This window comes from Nematostella vectensis, chromosome 2, assembly GCF_932526225.1.
Source record: "Nematostella vectensis chromosome 2, jaNemVect1.1, whole genome shotgun sequence".
Classification (NCBI taxonomy): domain Eukaryota; kingdom Metazoa; phylum Cnidaria; class Anthozoa; order Actiniaria; family Edwardsiidae; genus Nematostella; species Nematostella vectensis.
This window is the reverse complement of record NC_064035.1, coordinates 3,890,982-3,914,777: the sequence shown is the minus strand read 5'-3', so window position 1 is coordinate 3,914,777 and position 23,796 is coordinate 3,890,982. Positions and strand designations below refer to the sequence as shown.

Genomic DNA, 23,796 nt, shown 5'->3' with positions numbered 1-23,796 from the left:
AGCGAGACTAGAACCATTGTGTTTTAGAAGAGAGGTGGCCTGTAAGAAATTTGTAACCAGCTGTAAAGCCCGCGGTCTCCTGTCCGGGATCCTTAAGGAGCCGGGGGTGACTGACCTAAAGTACAACCTCAGAGCTGGTTCAAAGTCGCGCCACGCCTCCTCGGGCAGAACTAATAGGTTCAACAATTTTATCACTGTAAAGTACCAATGAATATTGTGTTGCTTGTATTAGTTGCTATTAGTTGATGTTGCTGACAAACCTGTAATTTAGTTACGACTGCAAGTGGTTTATTAAAACGATTGATTGATGATTGATTGATTGATAATATATATGTTGTTTGCCTTAGAAAGGGCGCTAATTCGAGGCGGACGCTTGGAAATAGCACTAATACTGCTTTTAAATAAATGTAAATGTATTGAGTATCATTATAGTTTCCTTTTCTGGAAAAGTGAAAGTCCATGATCTTAGCTCTCTGGTCAATCATAAATGCAAGTCATCCCCTGAAACCCCCCCTAGGGATCGGACGAACCTCTTGGTCCTGTGGGCACCACAAATGCAAGTCATCCCCCCTAATATACATTTAGAGATTGACGACCCTCTTAGTTCACGTGTCCGCCGGATCCAGGGATGTTTCCTTGAGTTTGATAGAACCGACCTTAGGGGCAAACATTCGAGGGCTTGAAAATTTTCATAGATTTATTGAAACAACTATAGATCCGCCACTGCCGTCTACATCATAAGAAACGTTGTTTGCACCCGTTCTTACCTGCAATACCCCTCTCAAAGTAGCGTGACAAAAAACGTGTCAAGTAGCGAAATAGCGAGTGCAAAGGTGACGGTAATACGATGCGTTCTGTTGATGTTGTCATATCTCCTGTTCTCCCAGACGAAGCGCGGCGCACTGAATAGGCATTGAGGCTGCTGGTGCAACACGATACGCGTAGAGTTGAGCGTTACACTTGCTTCTTGTAGGACATTGATTAATATTCGTTTGTAATGGTATTAAACAGAGTATAGTTTTACTTTAATTTAGCTGTTTGGGTGAGCACAGTTCCAGTGCTGGCTTGTATCTCTTTCAGCTTATCAAGGTTTTCATTTGAAAGCAGCCTCTTTGGTGGATTCACTATAAGACCATTGTCGCAAACAAACGCAGACGTAGATTTTTGCGCATAAATGAGTTGTTTTATTCATAAATGTTTACCTAAAAGACATCACTTTTATGTGATCAGATCCTGTCCGCACATCAGTTTACGCGTATGATACTTCCAGTGCTCGCATAAAAGTCCTTTTCTTGAAAGATAAATAGTTCACGTCTAGTCTAGCGTCTGAATTAATCACATTCATGCTCACGCATCACAATAGGATGGGTGTCAGGTTGCATGGTTAGAATATCGCCTTCTCTACTCGTCAGTCTATAGGTTCCGTCTGGCCGCGCCTCGAAGCTACCGCAGATTTCCCCAAGCTAGTTGCAGCCTGCTTCGAGAGGCGGTCAGCAATCGGTCTAGGCTTTGGTGAGTAGTGCGCATCGATCGCATTTCCACCAGCTAGGACCCGAGCGATCTCTGGAAGGATGGCTTCTCTTACTTGGATTTTGCTCGTTGGGCTTTTATTTATTGCCGTAGAGGCACAAGGTGAGTTCACAACGGCTATAAAGACCTCTACATCCCTGGGACGCACACTTGGTTATACCAAATCGTCTCTCGTCAATTATACTATCCTCACACATATAAAATTGGGAATATGGGTTCCATGTAAGGGTGGTATAATAACTACCGGTCCGGTAAATGGACTCTAGCGTTTGTACAAGGTCGTCGCGATGCAAGGACAATGACTTTGTGATCTCAAATGGGCCCTTGGTACCTTTACGCTTTGCCTGTGTTGCCATAATGAGACATTTGCCATTTACTGTGCGCCTTTATAAAGTCTTTGTTTTCTTGGTATGTATGGTGCCGGTGGTTGTTCCCCATCAGTTTCCCCATCTTGGTCGATCTCAAGCCTTCATGGATCAGTTTTCGCAAAATGCTTCACATATTTCATTCAACCGTTCTAAAATCACTAACCAGAGGACTTAATCATTTAAATTTCGACAACCTTCTAAAGAAAAAATATAGAATTACAAAAGATAAATTTTAATGTTTTTTTGTAATGTATGTTTACTACAAAAAAGTCAAAGACAGCTCACGCGAACTCAATAAATTAATTAATGAAAAAGAAAAGTCTTCTGTAAAATTAGAAATGATAATACGTTTTGCATTATTGACTTCATTTTCATTTTTACTAATGTTGGACCCCCCCAAAAAAATTTATATCTACGAATACCTCTTTGCCGTAAACAATACCCTCTTTGTCTATCACACTGAGAATGGTAAAAATAATGCGTCCTCTTGCACGCCAAATGGTAAATTCTAGATATGTTCCTTTGAAGAATTTTCAAATCGAGAATCTGAAAGAATTGTGGGTTCAATTCTAGAGGTCTATGAATGTAAATTTGACGTGAGGCAGCGTGAATTCCTTTACTTGAGAGGCCCGCCATCTTGATTCTGATGACAATAAACGATTGTAATTCATCTACTAGGTTCTAGCAAGAGTTTAAGAATTATCTGCTTTATATTTCACTTCTATTGTTTGCAATGTTAATTCTTTTTTATCATAAACACGAATAAGAGTCATAGTTTAGGTTTTTGGAAGCACTTCGTGCGATTGTATACCATTATGGTGTGTAACCTGATACTCAAATAGTTTCCCTGCACGAATCCCGGGTCAGTGTTATACCTTGCTTCAATACGCTTCAAATCTTCAATACAGTTTTCAGTCTCTATTGTATATAAAAAGAAATTTATATGCTACAAAAATATGTTTGTGTCTGTTGGTTTTTTTTAAAGGTTTTTCATAAAAAAAGCAATTACAAAAAGAAATTATGTTGTTTAAGAAAAAGTGAACAAAGCAAACAAAAATTAATTAAAAATGAAATATTCTTTTGATGTAAAAACTTTATTGAGTTTTTTACAGAAATGTTCAATCATTCTTCTCGTATATGATTTAAATCATCACTTTGAAGACGAGGGCAAGCTTGATGCCTTAATATAAAGACAACTTTATAGTCATTGTACCCAGATGATAAGCGGGGAAACACTTCCTCAGCTTCTTTGAGTTTTGGCGCCAGTTGTTTTGCACCGTGGAAGTCTGGGAACAACGCTATGATAACGCGTGCGCGCGGCTTTGAACCTTCTCCTGTGTTTGGTCCTTGGCCGAGTTGAGAATGGACCCGAATGTAAAAAGGTAAGACACTACCGATAGAGCTCTTATTTATTTGCTTGCTGACGTAATAACCACAAGTTAGGAAATTTTTTTACTTTTTTTTTTCTTTCTTTTTGTCCCTTTTTCCAATAATTTGGGTAGCTACTGACTGCGCTTAGAGCTTTAACCAATCCTGCTTGCGTCTCAATCTTTCGTGCTTTCTTTCGCGTAATCCTTTTCTTGTTCTGTTCGTGCTTTTCATTGTCAAAGGTTATACAAACGACTTTCAACCCCCTGTAGTTCCCTAATAGTTCCCGGTACGCGGTTATTTAGACCAGAATGATATTTTTCAATCTAAAAATATTTTTAAGGATTGTTAGCTCTGTTTCGTGTTTTCAGGAGATCATCTGTTACGCCCATGCCTAGTTCCGTGCCCTTTTAGGCTGAATCTTAGTTCACTTCCGCGATCTAGAGGTTTACAACGTTAAACCAGCCACTAGCAAAGTTTTATTTGTCCGGTACCTGTCCACTTAACTGCAACAGTTTAATAGTGTTCGACTGGCTATACATTTTCCTGGAAACACATTCCAAATACGATTCCAACTTTAATCTTTCACAAAGAACGAACGGACAATTATTTTTCAAGAATCTAACTTAGACCCCGAATTAATACAGTAACTACAATGATACCGAGAAATTCCACTAACGGAATATCTAACTGTGGTGTGATTTTGTAACGAAACATATATTTCCAGCCATCGCTATTAGCAAACAAATAAGGAAAAATCTAGCATTGTTCCCACGGCTCCATGAGGTAAACCAACTAGCTCGATTAAAAAAAAAAATCACACCACTGCTAGATGTCCCGGACAAGCGAGTCATAGAACAAAAGGTGTTGATTGAGATGATAACAAACAAAGCACACTCAAACGATCACCGACGTTCTCCCATCCTTGTTCTACCTCCAAGGCATTCTACAGGGGGTAGTAATTGAGCTTCCTACGGCGAAAGAACTCTTAAAAAAGACTTAATGCTTTTTAATCCATCAATCTCCGACTTTAATGTATGCGCTGCACCTAGATGCGCTGGCGAACAAACCGAGATCTTAATTCGCAGTTCTTATCTCGTGCTTTTAAAACTCATGTTATGAAGTTAAGGTGCTTTTGTATATATCACTTTTGTCAGCAAAACCCTAACCTTTCGCTTGATAAGCCTACATAAGATATTTTCTAACATAAGATTAAATTCAATTTTGAAAACAGTTTTTAATGTATATGGTTTCCAAACAGTCATCCTATTCATCACCATTTTATTTCCTTTTATTGCAGCCCAATGTCCAATAAGAAAGCCTCCGGAGTGTCCAAATATGGTGAAGAACGAATGTGTGGTGGACAGTGACTGCTTGACGCAGGGGACGATATGCTGCTACAATGGCTGCGTTTACCAATGCATTAGTGAGTGGCGTCACATTCAAGCCACAAGCCGTGCCGAGAAACCGTCACCATAGAAACCACCCTTCCCATAAGCAACTGCGATGAATGAAGTGGTTGCATCACTGCAAGAAGAATAAACACCACTTTCGTTTAAATAAATTAGCAATTTTTTTTTAATTCAAAGCTTTATAATAATATGATAATAAACCAGAATTCATGATCTTCCTCTAACCACTGTATGGAAATTTTCGGTGTTTTGCGCCGTGAAATTTTCGGCGAATAAAGTTGCCAAGCAAATGCCTCATATTTTATTAAAGTTTGTAAATTAATTTTTACTCTTGTTATAAATCAATTTATACTCTTGCTAAAGATATTCTTTTTAACTAATCCTCTTACCAACCAAATGTCGAGATACGGGTGCGTCTAAACGAAAAAGTCGGGATAAGCAGGGATAAGCTCCCAGCGAGTTGTTGGAAACTGATTTGTCTTTTACGTACCTTTTCTTTCAGAACCTGCTCCCACATACCCACCCGTTGTAAGTAAAGCCCGGTGTATTTTAGTGCTATCTTTCTTATCGTCTGTCGTTGTACTACTTTTATGCGTCGGTCAGCGTTGATCAGGATTTCTACATTGTCTTATTCTATTAATTCGTTGTCTGTATAGTTTTTGTTTCTATTTGTCTTATTTTCTCGTTTTGTCTCTACCCCTCATGACCATAGTACCTTATTTTATCTTTTAGAAAGGACAAAGGGGTCCTGATGGCCCTCCTGGAGACATTGTAAGTTTCAATGCCACACATCTCTGTTTCTCTTCTCCGAAGAATACAGCATGACTTTTTTTCGTCTTTGTAACCACAGGGTGACCAAGGGCCCTCGGGAGAAGCAGGCAAGCCGGGTCCATTGGGATACAATGTAAGTAACCATGAACTTCAGTTGAACTTGATGGCTTTTTTTTATTATTTAACCGTAATGTTTTTTCATCTTAGGGACAACCCGGAAATCAAGGAATGAGGGGAGACCCTGGACCACAGGGAGACCAAGGACCACAAGGACCCCCTGGAGGATCCACGCAGGTACGGTGTAGTTCAAAAGAGCAAAAACAATCATTTTCAAACATAACTTATTTTGCATCCGTTTGAAATCATTATCTTAAATAATTTCAGGCTGCCGGTGGTATCAAAGGACCTGATCCAAACGACTTGGCCGCTGGCATCAAAGGATCCAATGGTGCTCCAGTAAGTGGCGCATCTCGTCTTATTTCCTCTCTTTCCTCTATCTCTACCCGTCTTCTCTTCTTATCTCCCCTCTTTCCTCTATCTCCACTCGTCTTCTCTTCCTATCTCCCCTCTTTCCTCTATCCCCACTCGTCATCTATTCTTATCTCCCCTCTTTCCTCCATATCCACCCGTCTTCTCTTCTTATCTCCCCCCTTTCCTCTATCTCCACCTTTCTTCTTATCTCCCCTCTTTCTTGTATCTCCATTTGTCTTCTCTTCTTATCTCCCCTCTTTCCTCCATCCCCACTCTTCTTTTCTTCTTATCCCCCTCTTACCTCTATCTCCACTCGTCTTCTCTTCTTATCTCGACTCTTTCCTCCATCTCCACTCGTCTGCTCTTCTTATCTCCCCTTTTTCTTTTTATCTCCTCGTCTTCTTATGTCGCCTCTTTCCTCCGTCGGCATTTCTTGCCGAGAAATCCGGGATTGCCACAGGTTAACTTGACACAATTCTCTTTTTTTCAGGGTCCCAGAGGAAGTCCAGGTCTTCCTGGACCTCGTGGTTCTGATGTGAGTTAATGTTGTTATCATCGTTATTGTTGTCGCTGTTGTTAAATATGTTGTTGTTGTGTTAACGATGTTTTAACAATGTTGTCGTTGTTGTAAACGATGTTGTTATTGTTATTGACTATTGTTGGTGTTGTTGTTGTTGACGATGTCGCTGTTGTTAAAGATGTCGTTGTTGACGATGTGGTCATTGACAATGCTGTTTTTGTTGACGATGTGTTGTTGTTGTTGTTGTTGAAGATGTTGCTTTTGTTGATGATGTTGTTGTTGTTGACGATATCGTTGTTGTTGAAAATGTTGTTGTTGACGATATCATTGTTGTTGAAAATGTTGTTGTTGACGATATCGTTGTTGTTGAAAATGTTGTTGTTGACGAAGTCGTTGTTGTTGCTATTATTCAAGACTCCGCTTAGAGCTCATTTATGCGTCTCAGGGGCCCAGAGGTCAGCGTGGAGAGGTCGGTCTTCCCGGTGAATCTGGATCAGCGGTAAGATGACACACGTCCCATGCATGGATTCCTTGCATACTTGGCAAGTCATGACGACCCATTTATCTTTTCGCAGGGACGAAGAGGAGCATCCGGACCACCAGGAAGTCCTGGAATCGACGGATTTTCTGTATGTGATTGTTGAGTTGATAAAGAGATTGATAACGTGCATGACGTTCCTGCTCTGCTTCGTTACAGGGTGCTCCCGGTGAGCAAGGAGAGAAGGGAGAAGCTGGACCCTCAGGACCCCCAGTACGTTATTTCTTTGGCATTTATGCTATAGCATCATAAATTTTTAATAATCTATTTTTAATCTTAGGGACCCATTGGCGCCCCTGGTATGCCGGGAGATGTCGGATTCAAGGGAGACAGGGTACGTATATCGTTATATAGACATAAAGGCCATTAAGGACAAGTATCGTTTGAGTGAAATATTTAAAATCAACTTTTAGAAAGATCTTAGCTCTGGTGTGACCGTTCTAATTGAGTTGCATTGATCTGATCAGAAGTTCTTATTGTTCTCTTTTGTATTAAAGGGCTTTCCAGGCTTGAAGGGACAGAAGGGCGAAGAAGGAAACTTGGGAGAGCGGGTAAGTTCTAAACTAGGTCAGACTGAAATGTTACGGTGATACAAAAACGGTTCTTCATGTTGAATTTTGAAGTGGACCCTGGCGGAACGAAAATAACTAAGATATGGTATAAACCTTACATTGTTTTGTTTGTGTTCCTCGCTAGTACAAAACAAAGGAACTGTTGCCTAAACATGACAACAATGCAATGTTTGTCCATGCCCAAAATGTTCACATTTCACGAGCTATATTAGCAGCCAGTGTATCATGCTTAGTAGACACCATTATATCAGTTGATAGGCTGCCTATCTTTTGTTCTTGATTTAGCATGTTTTTCTCTTCTACAGGGTATGGTAGGACGACCGGGACGACCAGGCTTTGATGGAGCTCCTGTAAGTCCGCCAAACACGATGCAAATGATTTCTTCAAATCGGGGATTATAACAAGGCTTCGTTACGTTACAGGGTGCCCCTGGATCTCCCGGCGCTGAAGGAAAGGTCGGTCTTACCGGCCAGACAGGACCAAGAGGACCTACTGGACCACCAGGACTGCAAGGAGTTCGGGTACGTGCCACCCTGTGATCTTGAACTCTTCTAAAACTGTTAAGCACAGCTAAAATGTTACTGCTTATTTATAGGGAGCTCCAGGTAACGAAGGTGCACGGGGATTGCCGGGTAACCCGGGTTTGAAGGGTAAGCGTGGTGCTACAGGATCACGTGGTTCTCCCGGTAACCAAGGACCTCAGGGGCCTTCTGGGCCACAGGGCTCAAAGGGCCAGGCAGGCATCGACGGAAGGCCAGGAGAACCGGGTCTTCCTGGAGACAAAGGAGCAATGGTGAGCTCTTTTTATATAACGTCATATTCCTCTCCAATTTTTATTGCCTCTTTTATCTCATTTTTCATTTTGTCATTTCGACTCGTTTTATTTATTTCATTTGTGTTTCTGTCGGTAGGGCGGACCTGGACCTGCTGGACAACCTGGTATCCGTGGACCAAGTGGAGCCCCGGTAGGTGAAAGGTGTTGCAGCTGTATTGACCTTCAGTGGAATTAATACGAAATGTTTGGTTTTAGGGTATCACTGGAAACCCTGGTGCAACTGGTATCAACGGCGACAGGGTAAGTAAAATTGGTCATCACCGGTTTGGCCAAGCCATACAAGAGCTTACTCCTATTATTTTTTACAACAGGGTGCTCCTGGACGGCCTGGAAAGATTGGTAGCAAGGGAGAGAAAGGTTCAGAGGTTAGCACATGATTACTAGACTACCATCAGCCGGAATACAGTGGAATTTATATGTACGCTGGATCCGGCATAGAGTCTGAATATCGATTCTCATGTTGGGACTTAGGAAAAGGTTGATGATTACTAGACTAGACTATTGATCACATCACGCTATGGACTTGAAAAAAAAGTACAATGAAGTGAAGGTTTGAGTTAATAATTGCAAGTCGCGACATTGGAAAGATTGCTCGCTTGAAGGATACCTAAATGCGGGTTCCCTCTGTATAGATTTTAGATGCGGGTTCCCTCTGTATAAATTTTAGATGCACACTATGGTGTTTTAGAATAGATGAGTGGTGCAAGGAGACTTGTTATCTTGCACCCTCTTATGGTGTTGTTTAGGAGTTACTATAGGAGATACTAATACTACGTGCTTCCATCTTTCACCCGTAGGGACCGAATGGTTCGCCAGGCCCTCGTGGAGCTCCTGGTCCTCCAGGAAAACGGGTAAATTATTATTATCTCCCTTCGATTCTTATAATTATATGAAATTCCCTACTGTGTTAAGTATGCCGTTTTATTGACACTGACGCTCGATTTTCTAAATAAAAACAGGGTAAAATCGGCCGTGTCGGACCAATGGGTCCCATTGGAGATCCAGGATCCAGGGTAAGTAGCTTGCCGTCCAGTTGTAATATCATTTGTGGTTTAGTGTTCCAATTTATGCCATATTTCTAATGTTTTAGGGAGCTACTGGTCCTCGTGGATTCCCCGGAGCAGCTGGACCAAATGGACGCAAGGTACGATCCACTCATCACTACGACAATATCCTCTTACAAGTTCGTTTTACTAAAATAAATACCCTTCATTATGACGATATTTTCGTGATCGTTGACTGAACTTTTACTCGACTTGACTGAACTTTTACTCGATACCATCTACCCAAAGGAATACTAATAAAGTTAATTTGCTATTTCAGGGTGAGCAAGGTTCGCCCGGTGCCGCGGGGTTCCCTGGAAGCAAGGGAGACAAGGTAACGTTTCGTTTTGTTTTTCACGCTTTCTTTTCTCCTAGTTACTCAAACAGAGCCATATTTTTAAGACACCAATTACCTTATCTCTTGTGATTACGCAATTCTATAGGGATCGTCAGGAAAGAACGGAGAGCCTGGAAGAGTTGGCCTTAGGGTAAGTGTCGCTTTTTTCCTGTCATTTGTTATAATTTTAATTGTTTGCAGCATCTGTTTGTTCTTACGGAGCATCTTTGTGTTTTCCGTAGGGACCCCCCGGCCAACCTGGATCCCCTGGACGAGAAGGAAAGACTGGACTTCCTGTAAGTTGTTAGCTTGTATATCAAGGCCTGGATCCCCTCCTGGTTTGAATCAAACTTTTTTCCCTTACAGGGAGATGATGGTCAAGACGGAAAGCCTGGAGCGCCTGGAAAGCCTGTGCGTATGACTCATCGTTACTCATTCAAACTTAGTGGTGTTGTTTACTTATCATCAGGATCGCTTGTCTTTACAGGGTATGACCGGTATGCCTGGGCCTTCAGGTGTAGCTGGTGCCAAGGGAGCAAACGTACGTATCAGCAAGAAGTATTTGAGATAAACAATTGAATCCTATAAAGAAAAATCATCAAGAATGGAAATCATTTCTGCTCTTTGCAGGGAGAGCCTGGAAAAGATGGAGACACTGGACCCCAGGGACCAGCAGGCGCCAAGGTATGTTCTGGAAAACACTAGAATGTTCCGATGGGTTATCTCGCTTACTTGGACGTTTCTCTTATGCCCTTTTCAGGGTGAGTCAGGCTTGGCCGGATCACGTGGTATGCCTGGTGTTGCTGGAAAGAACGTGAGTAAATTTTCAAAGATGGCAATAATTGGACGTCTTTTTTAAATAAACGGATTGTCTGTGGTTTAGGGAAATGCCGGAGAGCCAGGAGAGAGAGGGCCCGTTGGTCCCCAGGGACCCCAGGGAGCGCCAGGAACTCAGGGACCACCTGGTCTTCCTGGAAAGACTGGAGAGTCTGTAAGTATTCCAACAAGTTGGGGTTGTATTGAGTTGGTATTGTGCCAATATTTATTCTCCCTATAATTTAGGTTGTAAGTATTCCAACAAGTTGAGATAAGCTACGAACAGGTTTATTGATATTGTACTTGTCATTTTAGGGACCACGCGGAGAGAGGGGAACCGACGGCAAACCAGGTGCAAGGGTAAGGAAAATAATAAGGACATTCATAAGGTTTTTTGCCGCTCTTCTACATTATACAATAATATACATCACCTTACCGGATTATCGTCTCTTCCAGGGTGAGCGCGGACCACAGGGAGAAACCGGACCAACTGGATTAACGGTAAGGGCGAACGATTGATTGCACAATCTCTCGTCTGTATCTGATAATTGCTCCGTTTTTATTTTCAGGGACCTACTGGCAAACCTGGAGACAGGGGATCCAATGGCGCCGACGGTACCCCGGTTAGCAAACATGAGTTTATTCGTTATTTCGCTATCATAGTGTGTTATATTTTACTTAATATTTGTTATATTTTTTTAACGTGTTTTTTTTTAGGGAGAGCCTGGTGCACAGGGACCAAGCGGAAACCCTGGTACCCCAGGTCGACAGGTGAGAACTGTAGCAATTATGACTTATTTTGGAAGGACGGATAGATGGACAGATGTATGGATAGAGGGTATGTTATACCAACTTGTTTCATTAATGTCAATCCGTAGGGAATGCCTGGAGCAAGTGGACGACGTGGAGCTCCCGGAGCTAAAGGATCGAGGGTAAGTCAAGTTGGATCTGATGTTCATGTCCCTTTACTATTCTTTTCGTATGGTAAAGCCAGCGTTCTCATTCTTTCTGAAAAACGCGTTGTTCTCGTAGGGAGAGCGAGGAAGAGTTGGACCTCCAGGAATCGACGGCAAAGATGGAGCACCCGTGAGTAACTCAACATAATCCATGTATTCATATTGATTATACACTTTGTATTGTTGTGGATGACTTACATGTCTTATATTGTCCTAGGGTTCCGATGGTCTCAATGGGCCTCCTGGACCACAAGGACCTGCTGGAGAGAAGGTAAGAAAACCTTTTTTACTGCCGCCAAAAATAGTGGCAAACTTCATCCTTCATTACAAACGGCTGCATTCTGCTGCTAAATCATAAATTAACTTTGTAATATTGATATTATCTCAAATTCTTAAAATATTTCAATATTCAAAATAGAACAGCAGTGTCACGCGAGCTGGATCTTTCATATGGTTTATAGGCCTTTGTGTGCTTCGTAGTAAACATCGCACTTTTTACTCTTTAGGGAGAGGCAGGCCAACCAGGAACAAACGGATTCAATGGAAAGAACGGAGACCAGGTAAAACGCCACTATGAGTCATCCCTCCTCCACTAGTCATCCCTCCTCCACTAGTCATCCCTCCGCCACTGGTCATCCCTCCGCCACTAGTCATCCCTCCGCCACTAGTCATCCCTCCGCCACTAGTCATCCCTCCGCCACTAGTCATCCCTCCGCCACTAGTCATCCCTCCACCACTAGTCATCCCTCCGCCACTAGTCATCCCTCCGCCACTAGTCATCCCTCCACCACTAGTCATCCCTCCACCACTAGTCATCCCTCCGCCACTAGTCATCCCTCCGCCAGTAGTCATCCCTCCACCACTAGTCATCCCTCCACCCGCCACTAGTCAACCCTCCGCTACGAAGCACCTTTTGGGTATTGCTTTGTGTTAAATGATACCATATTAACCTCGTCTCAAAATAAAATAAATCTTCCTTTCTGGGTAGGATATTTTTTTAATTTTGCTGTCGTCCTGCTTTTATAGGGACCACGCGGTCTTCCTGGTACCCCTGGAGCTCCTGGACGCAACGGAGAGCAAGTAAGTGTTAGGTTGGGGGATGGGGGCGCTATGTGCGGTAGAAGAGGGAGTGGGGTGCGGAAACCCCCTATCATGATAAGAAAAACCCCGAGACTTTGTATTATATATGAATATAAATATGAATAATGCTCCCTCGCACATTAGGTCTAGCCACAATGCCGAACAACATGCTAAAAAAATAATTGCCGAAAAGTAACCTTTTATATTCGAAATATATTCTTTTTATTGACAAGAATGTTTTTTTTTGTTGCCCGTGACCCCCTGTTAAGCTTCTTAGTAAGTAAGTAATGATACGATGTTCCCTCGTGTAGCCTGGAATGTTACGAATGATATTGAAGGCTTTTTATTTTACACTTGTGATTTATCGGGATATGATATCTAAATACTGTTCGTTTTTTTACCCCGGTAGGGTGCGTCTGGGCCTACAGGGCCTGTTGGACCTCGAGGACCTGGCGGAATTAAGGTGAGTCATTCTGTTATTCATTCCGTCATACAATCGCGATGTTAATGTATTATTAACTAATGATAATAGTGCAGATTTCGTGTGTTCAGATTCGCAGTTATGCTAATAAGCCGGTCCTAGCAACCAATATCTCATTGATTTTGTACTAATACTAAACCTAGCGACCTCTGTCTTCAGGGAGCGAAGGGTGTTATGGGATCCAGTGGCCGTCCTGGAATCACAGGAACTCTCGTAAGTACACTTTGCTCGCGTGGATCACACGTGGCGCATCACGGGTATTAGCATCTTGCACCTTACAGTATAGAAGTTACTGTTTTATTGAAATTATTTCTTCACACAGCTTTGATCCATCAGATTATTAGTTTATCGTTACTATTGTCCTTCCTTAATTGGAAACGTCCTTTAGCTTTGTGTATTTATACAACCATGATCACGTGTGTGTATTGTTTCAGGGCCAGCGTGGACGACTTGGTTCTAAAGGTGGTGAGGGAACACCTGGAAGTCAAGTAAGTAAAGGCTCCCAGTATCATGTTGCAGAGGAATCACACACGCATCAGGGGCGTACGCAGCCTATAGGCCTGCAGTCACTGGACTGCCAAAAAAAAATGGCGATCTTATTTGCATAACGAGGGGGAAAAATCAAATCTTTACTCATTCATTTGTATGTAGGTAGTTTTATATATATGATGAGAATAAAAACTATAATTTTCTTAATCATGGTAGTCTACAGATGATTTCCAAACATATTGTTATGTCGTTCAGTGCCACGCGACGACTGAAGTCCTATTTTAGATCGAGGATGACAGAGGATCGTGTAATAATCTCAAAAGTCTGACGCATTGACGCCAATTTCAAACCCAAAAGCAGGAGCTATGAAATCTTCACGGGGATGCGTGATGAGGGGCCACGCCCTCATTCAGCTTCTGGATGCTTTGACTGCAACTAGTTAAAATCCTGCGTACGCCCCTGCGCATGTCATATTTATCGAGGAAAGTAAAATGTTTTTAAATCCCTGTAAAAGAGGTCCGACACAGCTAAATGGAGGAAAACGTATTGGTGCATTACTTTCTTCCCTCACTCATTTTAATTTTTTTTAAATTGCTTTTCTCTCGTATCCAGTATACAGATTCTGTCTGTTTTGGTTGGGGTCATGCTCTCACTAATTCTCTCACGTCAAGGAAATATCAATGGTGTACATTTGAAATCAATTTAAACAGCTTCCAATAAAGATGATAATTTTCTTATTTCTTTAAAAAAATACCAAAGCTAATACTATAGGTGTTTTGTTGAAATTTATCTGAATCCTTTTTTGGTTACTTGCGTATCTTGATGGCTACGTTTTTTCCTTCTTATTTTATTTATATTCTTTGTAGGGTATGCCCGGTATGAGTGGACCACCTGGGCGCCCTGGACCACCAGGACCACCTGTAAGTTTTTAAAATTCCTTTTTCTTGGTAACCTTGGAAAAGAGCCCCTTCAAGCAATGTTTTTATTTATACACAGGGTCCCCCCGGTCCCTCTGGTCCATCTGGATCTAACGGCCGCAACGGAGTCAAGGTAAAAAATTTTTTTTCAAGAATATTGAAGCTAAATTTAATCCATGGATGATATACTTTGAGGGATCTGGGACTTATTTCCCATGGCCATTTGCCGAGGGAACTTTGAGCTGCTATAAACGGGCACAATAAAATTATAATTAGTCATAAGTCCCAATATACGAATATCTGTATATTGTCATTACGGAATGAAGTCAACATATGACGTCAAATCGGGAACATCTTTAATTTCAGATATCGATGACTCTTGCAATTATAAATTAAGCTTTAGAGCCTTACTTGTGTGCGTATCAGCAAAACATCAATTTTATTAATATATTTACACATACTCTAATTTCCACAAACTCAATAGTCCGATAAATAGGAATATGTGTAGCAAATTCCCTGTTAGTTAGATCAATCTGGAGTAATTGTTAAATGGGATGCTCTAGGGTTCAACAGGAGAGGGCGGTCGACCAGGTCGCGATGGGGAGCCAGGCGAACCAGTAAGTAATATCGGTTACCCTCATTACCGTTCTACTTAACCCTCCTCTCCTTTATTTACGTTTCCCATCGCATTATTTAGATTTAACCATAAAATAACTGTCCAAGCACGTAACCTTATCTTTGGATTACAAAATTCATCTGTTAAAAATGCTAAAGGCTTTCTTTCTAGGGTAAATATACAATAACTGACAGAGGCCCTGTCAGGGTAGTATCACTATTCCTTCTTACTCCATCCCACCGCTTTCTCAACAGCGTCTGCTTAAAATGTTATGACGTCCAGTGTATTCAATGCCATTCTAACTCTGCCCCTGTATGTTTGATGCTACATCTCACCGTGCATTTGATTTCCCTTCTGCATCTTCGCCAAGCCGTTGTTGCTGTAACTATGTTTTTGCCTTTCAGGGAACTCCCGGACGTGACGGTGAACCTGGCATCCCTGGACCCGACGGAAGACCTGTAAGATCACTTTTAACATCACAATGTTCATGGAGACCTTGTAGGTGACTTATTCATCCTTCATTTGCTTTTAGGGCGAACGCGGACCTGGCGGAGAGATTGGTAGGAAGGGAGAGAAGGGGCCATCCGTAAGTCTACTAACAACCTAACCTACTCTAACCTACTTCGCCGCCTCCAACCGGTCGATTCGGCACCCAAAATGCCAAATTGTTTATGCATACATCGTTTACAGCAAGCATGATTTACTAGTGTAATTCAAGCGTTCAGATGCTGCAGTTCTTAATGTAAAAGCATTTTTGTGGGGGGTGTCCAGTGTGTATAGACTGTAACTGCATTATTACTTGTGTTGGCAGGGACCTCCTGGTATCACCGGCAACAGGGGACCCCCCGGAAGCCCTGGAATCAAGGTAACGGCAATTAAGCTTGAGCGTCTGAGTACGCGATCGAGTCTTATATCAATTTTCTTACGGTTGGCTCTAAGCGGTTGTATGTCCTGACATTACGCTTCTCATAGAATATCCACCAGTCACGTACTGTGTCATTGTTTGCATTTTGAAAAACAACGGTCTATTTGCAAGAAAACTTCAGTCTCCTGGGTTTTGAATATGAATAAATGTATTTCAGTTACTTGCTTAAATATTGGCCGATGGAAGTGGTGACTCGGTATTATGCGGGAGCATAAAATATTCCTTTTTATTCCAGGGCGAGAGAGGCTATCCCGGCAAGGACGGCAGAGCTGGCGAACCAGGAGCTGTGGTAAGATTACTTTTATCGTTATAAACTTATCTTCCCCCAGGGTCTAATATTATTTTTGCAAATAATTCAAACTTCAAGAATGTGGTAGATATTTAAGATATTCATCAACACAGTTTTGAAATTTATTTGTTTAACAAAATAATACTCATAACCAATGTCTAGCCTTTCTTGTCGTAGCCTAGGGCTCCCGCAGTCCGACTTCCATTGATAATAGCCACTTTGTAACCTCTCTTGTCTCGCCTCAGGGCCTCCGCGGTCCAACCGGTCAGCCTGGTGAAAACGGTCTACCCGGAGAACCGGTAAGTGAACATTTTCAGATGCTCTTTTTATCCCACCTAACAGTTTTTGACAAGAAAACATCTATTATTCAGGGCAAGCCAGGTATTAACGGTACCAACGGCCGAGGGGGAATTCCTGGACTCAAGGTACGCGGCGTTTGCATTGATATGTAATGGATAATCAAGCATCAGTTGTAAACGCTATTCTCTCACATGCAGGGAGAACGTGGATCTCCAGGTGAGCCAGGCAAAGCTGGCAAGCAGGGACCTCCTGGACCATCCGGCCCTCTCGGAGCGAATGGAGAACCAGGTGTTCAGGGAGCGAAGGTCAGTCAAGGAGAAAGACAGGGACAGATTATAGTGGGTAGTGCAGAGCTCGCCAAGCAGGGCTCTCTTGACGCAAAATTGAACAATTGACAGGATACTTTTTTCCACAGGGTGCCCGTGGTGATGACGGGAAAGACGGCAAGCAAGGACCAGCTGGACCTCAGGTATCACGTGCTTATAATACGTAATGCAATTGTTGCTCTTTTAAAAGTGTAATTCAGACCTGGTACTCTCTTTGCGCTCGAAACTAGTACTGTTAAAAAAAACTGAAAAGTAAATAGCTGTTTCATTCTAACTGTTCTCTAGATCTTGCTTCACTTGGTTGGATTGGTTGTGTTTTTTAATGAATATAGCGATTTCCACAGAATTGAGCCGGTTTTTTATAGAGCCAACCCTGTACAGTTTTGCATCTGCTGATTAGATACTTAATCACTTTTGTTTTAGGGACCTAACGGACCACAAGGCGACAAGGGCAATCGTGGTCCTCGTGGAGAGAAGGTACTCCCCAAACTACCAATACTGACATCCCGACAACTGTTAAAGAACGCTAGCCATAGCCTATCAAACAAATACCCTGACAGATGATGGCCGACAAAAAACTATTAGAAAATACTGATGACTTGTAAAGGTACAGGAGACATGTGTTGGTATTGACCATCGGTCTTGTTGATCCACAGGGAGACAAGGGATTCACGGGGTCGGACGGATCCCCGGGAGCTCCCGGACAACAGGTAGGTGTCCGGTCTTAAGCTTCTTTTATGTCTTGTTTTACTTCATCGCATTTCATATATCTTTGTATTCAAAGCTGTTTTACCAAATGTGACCAATTCCTCGAGAATGTGCTTAACTTCAAAAAGGATATTTCCGTGTTAGGTGTTTGAAAGACTTAGTGATGGTAAATCAAGGCGATCATGGTTTCATTTCTTGTCATGTCACCTCCTAACTTTGACACTGATTTGGATTGTAGGGAGAACAAGGTCCACCTGGAGTCGCAGGCACCGATGGCCCCCCTGGACCACGGGTAGGTCGTTAAAATCTAACTTACAATAACGACTTAAAACGGTTTTGAATATAGTTTCTTATATTGAATATAATACATATAGTTTGATCTACAATGAGCTGTGCTATGTATTTTGATTAGCAACATATTGCTTGAAAGAGTTTTTGACAGTGGGGTCCTGTCCATTGTGAACTATGACTCCGCATGCCTTTCTATTTTCCTGTTTCTTTTTGACTTTTTGCCTGCTATAGTCTAAAGTTTTAGTTTTTCTCTGATCAATTATGTTTGCCTGCATCATAAGCTTGATTTCAGCAAAGAAATTCCACCTAAGATTCTTGGTTGGAAAAAATCAATGACAGAAAGGCAATGATCTTGAAAGATTTACTAGACGTCTTTTACCTCTAGGGCGGACCCGGATCACGAGGTCCTCAGGGACCCCCCGGCGGACTCGGCTTACCGGTATGTTGACATGTTCACACAGTAAATAAAACTATTGTTTGACCATTCACACAGTCAATAACACTATTGTTTGACACATTCACACATTAAATAAAATTATTGTTTGACACATTCGCACAGTAAATAAAACTGTGGTTTGACACATGTCACACAGGAAATAACACTTTTGTTTGACACATTTACACAGTTAATAACCATATCGTTTTTAATTATTGTCACCGACTCTTTAGTAGAAGGTGATGTTTTGCGCAAGGCGTCGTGTGGTGGAGATTTTATATTAAAAGCCTCGAGTGTTAGTATTAGCCCTAAGTCGGAATAGAAGCATAACAGAAAAACAACTGATATTGATTTATTTCTCTATTAACTGTATTTCTTGATATACAGGGAAATGTTGGACCAATGGGACCCATGGGAGATCCGGTAAGGCGCCTTTTGTAGTCATTTAGCCCGCATGCCCTTGCATGATGACACTTTCTCGATTCTTGATATTTATAGTTGATTCTTTATATTCAATACACAGGGAGCCCGCGGAGAGAAGGGAACAGCTGGAAGAGATGTGAGTCAAATGAATGAATTCAACGGCATGTTTTGCGCATTTAATGCTGAGCTTTGAATGAATAATGTACCACTATACCACAGGGCTGTATTGAAATGTATTACTATATAGCCTCCTGTTAAGAGCTACAATTACTAAGACTTGACCATTTTCTTTTTGATTTCAGGGTCTTCCTGGACCCCCAGGACCACCTGGTCCTCCTGTGAGTACATTTTATCATCATCATCATCATCATCAACATCATGCTCATTATCGTTGTCGTCGTCATTATCATCATCCATATTATCCTTACTATCATCAACCATACCACCACCATCAATATCATCAACTCCTAATATCATCATCATTATCAACTCCATCAACGTCATCATCATTATTAGAATCAACATCACCAACTATCAACGTCACTATCACTATCAACATCATATCAGATATAATGTAAATATAGCTTAACGACGTCGTGAACTCCACATCATCGTGACTATCAGCAGCACAATACCCTGCACTTTTACAGTCACCATTTGGCATTCAAGTCTCACAATGGACTGAATTTTTCCTCTCCCATTGCAGGGTTACACTGGTCTTTCACCTGTCGGTGGTGTAAGTACTCTTCTTATAGATACAGCATGATTTCGTATGAGTTGACATAAGTTTACTCGGGGACTAAACACACGTCTGTTTCATTTCCATTAGTATCTGAGCGTCGGAACCGTAGAGAAAGGCCCAGGATATCGTCTCTACGCTGGCTCTAAGGTAAATAATATAAAGAAAAGTATTTAGTGCATAAAGCTTTTATCTAAAATTTAATAGACAAAAGATTCTATTTTTTTCTTACCTTTGTTATGAGTTCTTTGTATCAACAATTAGAGTACAGTAATTCTTATATATGTATATATATTTTTAATTATTTAATTTTTTTTCTAGGATGCCAAAAAGCCCGACAACCCATCTGTGGTAAGACGTCATTTCGAAGGCACAAACTCGTATTATTTCAATTTCAAATGGACCAGTTCTAGCCTTTATATTTTCTTCTTTCCCGTTTATATTTCCTTTTTCTTTATCTAGAGCTTTATGACTGCCCTTGAGAAGATGGAAATAGATGTGAACACCATCCGTAAGCCGACTGGAATGAAAAACAACCCCGCCAAGACATGCAAAGATTTGCGCATGGATCACCCTGACTACGTCAGCGGTATGTACCCACCCTCTCTCATAGACGCCTTTTGTCGTAAGTAAAACCGCCATTTGGATTCAGTTGAAAGATCTGGAACCTCCTTATTGGGTTCTTTTTTCATTCTTGATCGCTTTATTATAGAAAAGATCATAATTTGCGAACGACCTTTCTGTGATCAGTCTGATGTTGCTTCGAATAACCTCCACAACAGGCAAAGACAAGCATTGAATCATTTCAGACAAAGCCCACTTTACGCTTCATAACATTTTGCTAGGTATAATTGCTCTCCTGCAAATGTTAGTTCCGAGAAAAAAAAACATCTTAAGACAAACGAACACACTTACTCACTGTGACTTGTCCCGTTGGGTATTACTCACTGTGACTTGTTTCATAGGGTATTACACACTGTGACTTGTTCCGTAGGGTATTACACACTGTGACTTGTTCTGTAGGGTATTACTCACTGTGACGTGTTCTGTATGTTACTCACTGTGACTTGTCCCGTTGGGTATTACTCACTGTGACTTGTTTCATAGGGTATTACACACTGTGACTTGTTCGTTTGGGTATTACACACTGTGACTTGTTCTGTAGGGTATTACTCACTGTGACTTGTTCTGTAGGGTATTACTCACTGTGACGTGTTCTGTATGTTACTCACTGTGACTTGTCCCGTTGGGTATTACTCACTGTGACTTGTTCCGTAGGGTATTACTCACTGTGACGTGTTCTGTATGTTACTCACTGTGACTTGTTCTGTAGGGTATTACACACTGTGACTTGTTCTGTAGGTTATTACTTACTGTGACTTGTTCTGTAGGTTATTACTTACTGTGACTTGTTCTGTAGGGTATTACTCACTGTGACTTGTTCTGTATGTTACTCACTGTGACTTGTTCTGTTGGGTATTACTCACTGTGACTTGTTCCGTAGGGTATTACTCACTGTGACGTGTTCTGTATGTTACACACTGTGACTTGTTCTGTAGGGTATTACACACTGTGACTTGTTCCGTAGGGTATTACTCACTGTGACTTGTTCCGTAGGGTATTACTCACTGTGACTTGTTCTGTAGGGTATTACTCACTGTGACTTGTTCCGTAGGGTATTACTCACTGTGACTTGTTCTGTTGGGTATTACTCACTGTGACTTGTTCTGTTGGGTATTACTCACTGTGACTTGTTCTGTAGGGTATTACTCACTGTGACTTGTCCCGTTGGGTATTACTCACTGTGACTTGTTCCGTAGGGTATTACTCACTGTGACTTGTTCTGTTGGGTATTACTCACTGTGACTTGTCCCGTTAGGTATTACTCACTGTGACTTGTTTCATAGGGTATTACACACTGTGACTTGTTCTGTAGGGTATTACTCACTGTGACGTGTTCTGTATGTTACTCACTGTGACTTGTCCCGTTGGGTATTACTCACTGTGACTTGTTCTGTGTATATTCTGTAGGGTATTACTGGATTGACCCTAATGAGGGCAGCAAAAAAGATGCTATCAGAGTCTACTGTGACTTCTCCAACGACTTCTCTTGCATATCTCCTACAAAGGCCAAGGTAGGCCACCACCCATCACGAGGGGACTTAAATTTCTGAGCAACGGACGCAACCGAATGGTTGACGTCTAACGTTTTTGCCCCAAACCAATAAAAGAAGATGTAACTTTTCCATCACACAGTCTTGCATGTTAAGCCTGCTAGTGCTGGGCAGCGTTAAAAAATCCTCTACTTCCGGTTACCGTCCATCGTTCAAAAACGTGTTTAAGTTGATTCATCTTGTCGTGTCCTTTCCAATGTCATGTCATGTTAAATATCTTGTCAAACATAAAAAGAGCAATTGGCCTACGCTGGCCACCGTTGCATAATGTGAAGGTGCTTCGTCAACATTGTGCAAAGCGAAGCAAACAATTTTGGACAAGATTTCCTCTTTATTTAGTAAAACATCATTCGTGATTTATTCTACGCCACGCTACCTTTGCTAAGGAAATGCCCGTTTGAGTGTGGATCATTGATAATAAATTTTATATTGTTTTCTTAAGCTTCTTAACCTTAGAGTCCAAGCAAACGTCAACAAAAAAGATAAATGGCTGAGTGAAGCATTCGAAGAAGAGTCTCAGGTAAGAACCTCTTAAAGATGGATGCATCAAGTACTTCCTAAATATGTTTCACCCTGTGCGATATTTATTTGTTCATTTGGGTGGATAGATCGACTACTCCGCCGAGCAGAGCCAGATTGCATTCCTTCGCGTATTCAGCAAGCGTGCCTATCAGAACGTCACGTACAATTGCCAGAACTACAAAGCCTGGACCAATAGGAAGCACTCCATCAAGCTTCGAGGGGACAACGACCTAATCTTCCACGCCAAGAGCCCAAAGAAGTTCCAACCCACGGTTATTCTTAACGAATGCACGGTACGTTGCTGTTCCATGCTTTTAAGAAAATGTAGGTAGCACTTTTTGTATTCCAGGTATCTGAATGGTCATACCTTCCTGAGCGGCCTGACTAACTGTCAATAGTGAGACATTTTGTTATCATGAGAAAGAGATTAGTTACTTACACCCCCTGTAAAAAATATGCATGTACAGAGACGAATCCTGAGACGTCCGTTTCCGGGCTAACCGAATAAAGAATTTTTTTTTTTTTGGTTGGCCGGGCAAAAGGAAAAGTGTTAAGAAGTGAAAAGGTGTCCAATAAGCAACTGAGAGTTTATTTGGATCCCGAACAGGCAGTCCAGGCCACACTTATATTTGTCATCATGTCTTATTTCTACACAATTTTCTACATGTGGCGTCTTAATGCGTTGTCCTTGGGGCTTTTCAGACAAAGGATGATCAATGGCACAAGACCATCTTGGCAATCGACACCAAACAGAAGCATAGACTGCCCATAGTTGACATGGCCTTGTTTGATTTCGGCAAACCACATCAAAAGGTCACGGTAGAAGTTGGCTCCGTTTGCTTCGCATGATGACCACGTGACACGAGCCTTCCAAGCCAGCCTTCCCAACATTCTTGTATATTATCAATACAAAGTTTCAAAGTATTTGCCATTGGCTGACTGAATATGGGCGTTTCTGTAATGTAGGTAGTCACTCCGCCAACAGTGTTGTCTTTAGGATATTATTAAAGTACAATCTTTGTACATGTGCTAATAATGTTTCACTTTACGTGTTATATTATCTAAACTCAATCTATAAAGTTTTCTTGCTCCAATCTGGGGTCTCGTCCGTTTGTTTCCACATTATTTGTTCTGAACAGCAATGCCTTACGGCTCGCCACTTCCACGGAATGCTGTAATGAAGTTGGAATTTTTCAATTTTATATTATATAGGAACGCAGAAGCCGCTTGATTTTCGTCTCAGTATTATAAATAAACATATTATAGTGGAATCCATGGTACGATGTAATAAGGTGAAACTGGCGACATTTTTTAATAAAGATAATTATTATATTGTTAAGTAAGTTATGCATATTTTGAAGGGCTTCACTTTAGACAGATATCTATCAGAGTTCAATTGCCCTCAGCACGAAAATACCATTAGCCTTTATCAATGACTCGAACCAGCATAAGCTTTAGCTGCTTTATAACGGTTTGCGCAATATACACGAGTCTGCGCCATGCATACATGATCGTAGCTTGTTGTTTACCAAATCATTATATA

The 23,796-nt window shown here is 41.6% G+C and overlaps 1 protein-coding gene across 2 annotated transcripts; it reads left to right on the top strand.

Moving 5' to 3' along the window:
• Positions 1-1,400: 1,400 nt before the first annotated feature.
• Positions 1,401-23,592, top strand: LOC5514802 (collagen alpha chain). Of its 2 annotated transcripts, XM_048724297.1 has the most exons (68): positions 1,401-1,632; positions 4,567-4,692; positions 5,181-5,206; positions 5,411-5,449; positions 5,529-5,582; positions 5,657-5,743; positions 5,834-5,905; positions 6,411-6,455; positions 6,886-6,939; positions 7,016-7,069; positions 7,138-7,191; positions 7,259-7,312; positions 7,476-7,529; positions 7,856-7,900; positions 7,973-8,071; positions 8,146-8,343; positions 8,462-8,515; positions 8,581-8,625; positions 8,697-8,750; positions 9,183-9,236; positions 9,345-9,398; positions 9,476-9,529; positions 9,709-9,762; positions 9,872-9,916; positions 10,008-10,061; positions 10,132-10,176; positions 10,253-10,306; positions 10,396-10,449; positions 10,526-10,579; positions 10,649-10,756; positions 10,897-10,941; positions 11,038-11,082; positions 11,151-11,204; positions 11,299-11,352; positions 11,460-11,513; positions 11,614-11,667; positions 11,755-11,808; positions 12,044-12,097; positions 12,564-12,617; positions 13,027-13,080; positions 13,258-13,311; positions 13,533-13,586; positions 14,454-14,507; positions 14,584-14,637; positions 15,068-15,121; positions 15,525-15,578; positions 15,653-15,706; positions 15,932-15,985; positions 16,281-16,334; positions 16,580-16,633; positions 16,706-16,759; positions 16,832-16,939; positions 17,050-17,103; positions 17,384-17,437; positions 17,617-17,670; positions 17,907-17,960; positions 18,345-18,398; positions 18,783-18,818; positions 18,919-18,954; positions 19,121-19,156; positions 19,525-19,554; positions 19,648-19,707; positions 19,879-19,908; positions 20,020-20,146; positions 21,589-21,692; positions 22,174-22,251; positions 22,340-22,546; positions 22,956-23,592. In XM_048724297.1, exons 1-68 carry the CDS (start codon positions 1,572-1,574, stop codon positions 23,100-23,102), a joined length of 4,290 nt encoding a protein of 1,429 aa, XP_048580254.1. In that variant the 5' UTR covers positions 1,401-1,571; the 3' UTR covers positions 23,103-23,592. The 2 variants fall into 2 exon arrangements, with proteins under 2 accessions (XP_048580254.1, XP_048580255.1); XM_048724298.1 differs by lacking the exon at positions 4,567-4,692 and having other exon boundaries at positions 1,402-1,632.
• The last annotated feature ends 204 nt before the right edge of the window (positions 23,593-23,796 follow it).

Bases quoted from the DNA above. Each gene is read 5' to 3' on its own strand.
- LOC5514802 (XM_048724297.1), top strand. From the start codon at position 1,572: ATGGCTTCTCTTACTTGGATTTTGCTCGTTGGGCTTTTATTTATTGCC. The intron at 6,456-6,885 runs GTGAGTTAATGT...TATGCGTCTCAG, and splicing joins CTGGACCTCGTGGTTCTGAT to GGGCCCAGAGGTCAGCGTGG. The intron at 8,516-8,580 runs GTAGGTGAAAGG...GTTTGGTTTTAG, and splicing joins GTGGACCAAGTGGAGCCCCG to GGTATCACTGGAAACCCTGG.